This window comes from Antedon bifida, chromosome 9 (genome assembly GCF_963402885.1).
Source record: "Antedon bifida chromosome 9, ecAntBifi1.1, whole genome shotgun sequence".
NCBI classification, from domain to species: domain Eukaryota; kingdom Metazoa; phylum Echinodermata; class Crinoidea; order Comatulida; family Antedonidae; genus Antedon; species Antedon bifida.
The window spans coordinates 7093582-7102640 of record NC_136234.1 but is presented as its reverse complement, the minus strand read 5'-3'; the positions used below and the strand labels follow the sequence as shown (position 1 = coordinate 7102640).

The window sequence follows — 9059 nt, the reverse complement described above, 5'->3', positions numbered from 1 at the left end:
CTGATAATGACAAAAGTGATGGAAATTAAGATATTAATGAAGGTGTTGATCATATCAAAGGTGGTGGCAATGAAGATATTGATAATGAGAAAGATGAAGACATTTATGAAGATGTTGATAGTGAAAAAGGTGGTGGCAATGAAGATATTGATGAGAAAGATGTATTGATAACAATACATTGTGTATTTGTTTGTCTTAGTATTTTAATGCTTTTATATATTTATTTTTTACTCAAATGATGATGGTACTGATAACGACAAAGCTGAGTACGATACCGATAATAGAAAAGCCGATCAAGATTTGGTCATTTATGATCTGGGGCGGATCCAGAGGGGGGGTCCACGGGGTCCGGACCCCCCCTAAATTTTAAGGGTGCCCTTTTTTTAGAGGTTCAATATTTTATTTGTGTGACATATTTGTGTGTATATTAGTATGCACAGAGTAGGCTACACTAACCCCAAAAATAAAAACAGAAATTTATCACAATGAGCGCGATGTTAAGTTACGGCGGCCGATCAAAGAGCATCGTGAGAGGTGGTGACGCGTGATGATCTCTACTTAAACTTCTAAAAATAGATCGTTTCACATACTACAGAGGGCGCATGTAAACTTTTTACGATTCAACTCCGCGTACGTTACCATGCGCGCTATGTCATTGACTCGATTATTTGTCCATTGGTAAACACATTTTTATGTATTATTATTCTGAAAATAATTGAACTGTAAACATAATTCTTTTGAGTATTTGTTTATTTACATATCATTCCATCAGATCAACTATTTTTTATTTCCATTACATCCAACCAAACATGTAAAAAATGTAGTTAAAATATCGTACTATCTAGCGCGTACGACCATACTCGGTAGATTGTTTACTAAAAAATCATCGAAATTAGACTATTCAACCTTGTTTTTGTAGTTGAGCCTCTCATGACCTGGGATTTGTTTGTCTTCCTATGCCAAGATAATATAGTTCTACAAGTTGAAGCCATGTGCTTTTTTCTCTGAGAAATATTTATTATAAGTGCCAAAAAAAATGTTTTTTTCTCGATATGAAGCCTTTATTATTCAAATCTTTTAAAGAAAAATCACACATACCATAAAGAAGGTTCATTTATTTCATTTTTGAAACAATATTTGTGAAAATTACGTGAGGCTCAACTACAAAACCACCATTTTGTGATATGATGTCATCGTAAGCCAATCAAAGCTGAGCTTTCCCGCGATCGGCAGAGCTCACGGTTGAATGATTTTGGATTCTGGCTATTTGATTGGTGGACGCGAATCACCCACAGCGGAATGTTTTCTCTCGCGTGTACCAAGAAGTCACGTGATCAATCTGTACTGAACGGTACTACACAAATTTAGAGCAATGAATTTGTACGAATTCCGTTAAATAAACAACTCTATATATTTTATAAACATTTAATAACATATTTTATTGATATTTCCAATGTTGATATATAAAAGAAATTACTATAAAACGTAATTATATGTAATTATTTTAGCGAAAAATGGCGCAATTTGTTTACAACGTTCGTGGCTAAAAACGATCATTTTCGGCAATGTTTTAGACCCTATATTTCGAAAACTACAAGTCAGATTTTCGTAATTCTTTCTTTATTGGAATATTGAAACAAAATACCAACAGATAATGTTTAAATTGGTTGAAAAATAACAACTTTTAATTTTGTATCGTTATACCCTGCTAATAAGTGTCATTTCCGGCGAACTAGAAAGGTGCCATTTATCATGGATTTTGCGTGCGAGAGTGCCATTTCCGGCCATCTAAGTGTGTCCTGTAACAAAATTCGCTTCGCCACAACCCCCACCATGGGGGGGCTGTGGCTCAAATACTCAATATCTGATGTGCCCTTTTTATCGGCGGACCCCCCCTCTCAAAAATGTCTGGATCCGCCCCAGATGATGATTGTAATAAAAATGATGACGATGATGATCTGAATTCCAATTCCAAGCTACAATGTATAGCGAAATTATTAAATATTTATTTCAAATAACATAATCAGTTTTATCGTTGAAAAATTTTTTAAAAAGTTTAAATATTATTATTAATGTTATAATTGTAATTTGTGTATGCTTAAGGTTTCCCACTTGACAGTGATTTAGTTTGTATTTTCCCTGTCTCATGTTTCTCTGTTATTTATGGTTGTACCTTTGTACTGTCCTTGTTTTTTTAGTTAGACGAATAAATGAAATCAAATCAAATCAAATGAATTGTAGGTTGGTTGGCTCGTCAATCGATCCCATGCTCCTGGGTTCAAATCCTGTCATACGCCAGGATTTGTCTTTTAACAACTCCCAAACACTTATGTTTAAATGTAGATCTTGTGTGTATGTTTAGCCTGTGAACCTTTGAGACATTGAATGTAATCATATGGTTATCGTTGGCAATGTGCCTAAATAATAGTTAACGTAATGGATATGGAGCTATGTTCTATTTTCGTCTTATATATATGTAATGGTGTTTTCTCAAGTTTTTTGTACTTGTCTAATGTAAATAAATTGTTAAAAATGTTTATAGTAGGTGTGTTATGAAATTTAAGTAATTTGAAATTGTTAAATTTGTTTACTGAATGAGGTATTGTTTAAGGTCATTTCACTATTTGGTTCTTCGTAAAATGTAGGCCTATGTTACGTCTTGAGGTCACAATGGAAAGCAATGATGTCACTGGGCTTCCCTATTTGAAGAAGACTAATATTACGACTAAACAAATCAGCCCGTACACTAATGGAAAAAATGCACAAAAGGAACAATCACATCAACATTTGTGGAAGACCATATCAAATGATTACTGGTTTCACTCTATATGCCTACAAACTACCACTTTTAAAAACCAGTAAATTAGTACTTTTGACTATGGTACTTTGAATAGACCTACATGATTATACAATCGTGCCAGAATATGACGTCAGGTTTTTCATGACTCAGATGAGCTTCGAACCTTTATATTTTGTTATTCAAAGTGGCGACACTAAATCACGATGTTATTATGTAAATTCGCACAGAAACCGGAAATTCGACGTGTTTCGTCCTCACTCTGAATAATGCTGTCTGCCAAATAAGGAAGAAGAACATGGGATAAAAGATTGCACGTCATCATATACTCATGTTTTATTCATTTATACAAAATGGATTTCGATTTTTAGTTGTGAGGCGTGATGTCATTCTGTGTGTTGTGTTCAGTTGTGTCCATAAAACATTTGACATTACGTTAGACATGGCTTACATGTTAACAACTTTTTGAAAGTGTTTCGGAAGAGCTCGTTTGCTAGGGCATAACAAATCGGGTTAATTGTTGAATTAATGTAACACAACCAATAACTTAAATGAAATATTGAATTAGGAATCGCTTCATTGTTCCATGACATAATGATCACAACAGTACAATATGGACTCCATGTTAAGAAAAAAGCACCAAGAATAAACGAGAGAGTCCGAGTGGCTTTGCGTTCGCTCTTACTTTGCCGATCACCTCCCGAACGTTTCTTTTTAGACTGTCGTTTGGCGTGCTCAGTCTGTTTTTTAAGTAAACTTTGTTTCTTCTCATCTTCTGTCTTTTTACGTCTTGATGTGGGTAATTTACTTTCCAATTTCTTATCAGACGATGACGTATCATCATCAACGTCTGTTTCTGCCTGACGACTTTCTTGCGCGTCACACTCATAACGCGTCGTTGTTGACGCACCATTCAACGGTAGTGCCGAATACTTTGTTGTTTTTCCATTTCCAGACGAATGAAACGCAGAGTCTGCATTACTTGTATTGTCAATTGTCGCGAGTTGTGCGCCTTGCTCCGTTACAACCGTAGCTGTGGTTGCAGCAGTGTTACTACGTGCAGTCGCATTTATCTGTTGTTTTGTGCGTTTCTTTCGCGTCAACCCTCGAATAATGTAGTATATATACGAATACATTATTACCATGCTTGCCAACGGTATCCAAAAAACACAAATAGTTGAAATAGTCATGAATAATGGCGATTCGTACATAAATGGGATGTAACACTCATTCCATGGCCTGTCATTTGCACTGTCAGGGAAAAAATAGGGCCAGCCTATAATAGATGTGAAGTATAAAAGAATTGGGCAAACCCATGTTGGTATTATCATGACTATGGCGCGCTTAATTGTCATATTGTTGCGATAGGATGTCGGACTACTCACAGACCAAACTCGATCAATGCTAATCATAATTAAATTCAAAACAGACGCTTCTGATACAGCGAAATCAACCGCAGACCAGAAATCGCACATGAACGCACTAAACGGCCAACACTCAAGTATAATATACACAGCATATATCGGCATTGAAAATACACCGATGATGACGTCGGCACAGGCAAGACTTAACAAAAAATAGTTGCTAGGGCGATGTAGTCGACGCTCAATCTTGAATGACATCATTACCATGATGTTACCAGCGATCGTTATGATCATTCCAATAAAAACGCTTATCGATATTAAAGCAACCACCAAACTGGATTTTTGTATCTCTTCATATAGACAGGTATTATTCGACATCTTTGCTGAGAATAAAAACAACATAATAATTAACATTTATACAAATTATGTACAGCAAGCAGCAGATTTTGCGCACGCTCAGAAACATTTAGCGTTCGTAGTATTATTGTATGCTCAATCTGCGCAGTGCGTTCACTGTAAAAGAATGATCCTAATGTTTACAAATGTCTCAGCAAGTGAAGTTAAAGTTAGATGAAAGTTACATTGGTAGAGGGCGGCAGAAAAATATGGAAAGCGGAATTGAAAGGAATCAATGCAATGAAAACATGTCAGTAGGTGTTGCTGCCACCTATCGACAGAACGTGAATTGGAAATTTGCACTTTCATCAATTAAAATTCTTTGACATTAAATGAATTTTCGTTCAAACACTGCTCTGATTTGGAATGAATTTGATTCCAGTGATCTGTGACAGTTAAGACTTGTATACGAACAGTTCATCTCGAAAATGAGACAGATTGTAATCGCGCAAGGTTCGTGTTTATCGTGTTACCCTGATGTGCTCATCAACGACTTCAACTAATCTTAATGATGTTTCGTTAATTATGTTAATTCAAAATATACAACATCACTCATTGGATGAGTTAAGTTAATGACTTTTTAACATCCATGTTTATATTCACACTCTTAAAGTCATTTATATCAAAACATTTTGTTCTCAATCTTCAAAACAAACACTTTATCGAACACGCAAAGTTGTTTTTTCATTAGATGAAATTTGGATGGTTCAATAAACAACAGATTATATTTAGTCTAAATATTATGCTGACATGACGTAATCATTTCATGCACAAGCATGCCCATCAACATTTAACGGTACAATAATCAAGAAGTTATTGTTTGATCCACCACTAAAGACAATTTATTACGTATTGCGTTGGTGGTGGTGGTAGCATCAGTGCGTCTCGTCTCTCCTCCTCCTTTTTTCCTCGCAAATCGTAAAACGCGCGCGTACCACCTGACATAACAGACGCGTACTATGGGCCAATCACTACGGTAAACGAACGCACGTTCAATACGCATTTGATATACACATTTAAAAGCCAAGTCACACACGTGCTTGTACATTTTAGGCCTGACCATAGTTTCTGAAAAGATTGTCTGGTTCAGTTTACTTTATGGAATTATTACATGTTCAAAATGAAACGACAATAACATAGCAACAATGACATATAATAATTCAGTTTCATAAGATTTTATTGTGAATACAATGTAATTTAAGCAGATATTGTCCGCACACCCTCGATCTTTTGAAAGGTAAATAATGTACATTGTATACAGAGACAAGATGCTACGTAGATGTAATTGTCGGCAGCATCAAGGAGTATTAACTCTATTATTCTTTACATTCTAGGTTTGTGACCCGACCTATATAGCCGCTTTGTCAATATTCACGTTATATATTTTATTAATACTGCAAATCATAATTTTACTAATCCATCGATCGTTATTTTAACAATAAAACCACCTTACTAAACCAAACGTTATACAACTCATGAATACAAAGCACTTTAAAAGACACTGTATATACATTGTTTTTAAATATCGGTAATATTTAAACATTTGAAATAACATTAATGTTAGAAATTAGAAAATGGTTAAAGGCTACAGTTTAGAAAATCCTAGATTGCATTTGTTTTGGTAATGGAATAAGCGTCAACATACGCGAGTTACCGTACCTTAGGAAAAAAGGTTTGCATGCGTCGTGCGTGCTAAAGATCTTATTAAAATTCATTTTGAGTGACATTCCAAATATTACACAACAATAATTCAGCTATTTAGGCTACATTATGGTGGTAGAAAGGAAAAGAACATGTTAGTATGGGACTAGATATCCGAATTGCGCGTAATCACAGTTGTCAAATTTACAAATCAGACGATAATATTGGATGGAAACGAGCTGGAGCAGTGACAAGTCCAATTATAACCGGAGCGACCCTCGTGTATTCCTCTCTGTCTCATAGGAATAGAACGGCGTTCCATAGGCGGATCACGAAGGTACAAATTATCTATTGTGATTAGAAGATGAAGGAAAAAGTTATATAATTAAGTTGATGGGTGATCTTATTAAAGAAGGCAAAGATGTGTTGCCAGCAGATTGCAAATGAACTGTTTAGCACGAAGCATACAGATCGTGTATTGATCCTAGTTTAGTCACGAATAATTACAATCTCGCACTAACAAAAGTAGAATTTCAAACAATAGTTTAAGAGAACGTATAGAAACAGCACTTGCGTTTCGGTACACAGGGAATGTGAGATGAATTCAATCAAGTTGTTTCGGATCGATGAACAATGTACTAGATTTAAAAGTACCTGGTGCTAAGCCAGTCGACTAATTGGTGGGTGCGGCAAAAGAGATGATTTTATATTTTTATTCTACCCGAGTCTCATACATACACCTTTCTAGAGACACCATTTCATCATTATTATTTTTTTAAATAATACTGACATACTATTTTATTATTTACTTGATTCCATGTTCGTATTTATAAAAATCAGTATTAAAGAGGAGCAAAATTTAAAGAATAAAACAATATAACAATAACCTAATAATGTCACTGAGGTGACAAATGATTTAAAAATAGGTTACAATAACAGGGCTAAAACGAATCACGATTGTAATATATTGTTATGATGAGATTCTGATGAAGTGCTTAGCTATGTGGTTTATGAATATACACGAGTTCACGTGGCAGCCTATTTTACAGTTAATTATGTGTTAAAGAGAATTGCTAGACAAAGGCGATCATTTTAAATTATTGCTTGGTATTATTTTGCAAAAAGGATATTTGCAGAATATGGTATTACTATTAGTAAATGTAAACGCACTTTAGTAGGTATTATTCATAATGACACGCATTAACAGACACATGATGTCACTCGCGTAAGAAAACGCACGCATAAAGCGTAAAAACGCACATGTAAAGCGAAAAAAGGCACACGTAAAGCGTAAACACGCACGTGTGTGACTGACAGTATGGTCTTGAGATGCAAGTTAATAACAACATTCAAAAGCAGGTGACGTATTTTTAAATCACATTTCAACCTATCGACACGTCGTATCGTAATGCCTATTTTTATGATCATTACATACAAATGGATAACGACATCGAAACAAACAAACGACCAAAAGTAACTTAGCATGTTAACATAATTATTAATGTTTTTAAATGTAGCAGCAGCAGAAATGTTTGCCGCTCAAAAACTGGTTCTCATTCGCCATATTGAAATCCCAAGCCAATCGGTAATATCCACCGGGGAAACCTTTGTATTGCCGCAAATGTTACAACAGGTGTACTACTTTAAAGAGAACCGCTTGGTTGCTGTCTTCTTTTATCATTTCCAATGACGTCATTAACATTAGTTGAACTTTGACCCTTACGAGAATTATTTATCGGTCCCTTTGATCCATTATTAGCGCTATTGTTTTATTATTGCCGTTATTGTTCTTTAAAAATTATCGAATCTGGGATGTTATTTGTGATATGTAATATTTCGAATCAAAACATTACAAACAGAGAAGATTTATTGTATTATTGTATTAAATTATAAATCTTAACTCTGAGTGGGCAAACAGGCCTCTTAACAACGGTCAAATTTGAGTATCTGTGATCACACTCGATAATGATCAAGAACCGAAAAATAGCAAGTTGAAAATACAAAACATGATATAGGTCTAATTATTGAAACACTTTCATTTGGTTCCTAATATTATAGAAGAAAAATTATATAATTACCAATTACTACAAAAATGATGTACTTAAGATATTGAAAGAGAGTAATAATAATTAGTATGAACAGTTTAAAGATACCAACTAAAAGGCAAGTGCAAGCTTTTACTTAACTTTAAAAAAGGAAAAAATGAATAAATAATACATAATATTACATTATTCTATATTTCTTTTATATAATGAGAATTCAATTAAATGAAAACTTGTTGCTGAATTAGAAATAGAAAAAAAATATAGGAAAAAAGCATCAACGGTTTAGTGTACATACTTTGGATAGGTCTTGGTTGAGGAAAATATTACCACCTACCTACACATTGGTTTAACGCAGCTTGGAACCAATTAAAAGCAATAATATTCATAATTTTCCAGGCACTCGATTAACCCATCACACGTGTAGGGGTCGAGTAATGTACAAAATACATTGTTCCCCCATAGCGTCCAACAATTGACCTTGCGCGCCTACTAGTTAATATCGCGTGTTCGCGCTTTCGCGTCACTAAGCAAAATTAGCTAATCAGGTTGCAAGAACGATTGGTAATTTGTAAACAGGTATTTTCCATTTTAGGCCTACTACAATTCTCGCTTCTCAAAAAGTGTCCTAATGGCTTTAAACCTGAGGTTAAAGCCAACATTCTTAGGCCTCGGTAAGGAGGCGAATATAAGCATATCATGGACAACTTGAGTCTGGATTAAAATGTCACAGAAAGTCTTAGTCAATAGATTAAATGACATCTTTGAAAAGTAGTAGTATACTAAAGTGAATTCCAGCGATAAAATATTTATCAAATT

The 9059-nt window shown here is 34.6% G+C and overlaps 1 protein-coding gene across 2 annotated transcripts in view; it reads right to left on the bottom strand.

The window, feature by feature from the left end:
• Window positions 1–2533: 2533 nt before the first annotated feature.
• The window catches only part of LOC144851706 (muscarinic acetylcholine receptor M3-like), a 47346-nt gene continuing 40820 nt past the window's right edge, over window positions 2534–9059 (bottom strand). For both annotated transcript variants that reach the window (XM_078709295.1, XM_078709296.1), the window contains one exon: window positions 2534–4544. In XM_078709295.1, coding sequence (XP_078565421.1) covers window positions 3229–4539 — 1311 coding nt within the window. In that variant the 5' untranslated portion in view covers window positions 4540–4544 and the 3' untranslated portion in view covers window positions 2534–3228. The remainder of the gene's footprint in view (window positions 4545–9059) is intronic.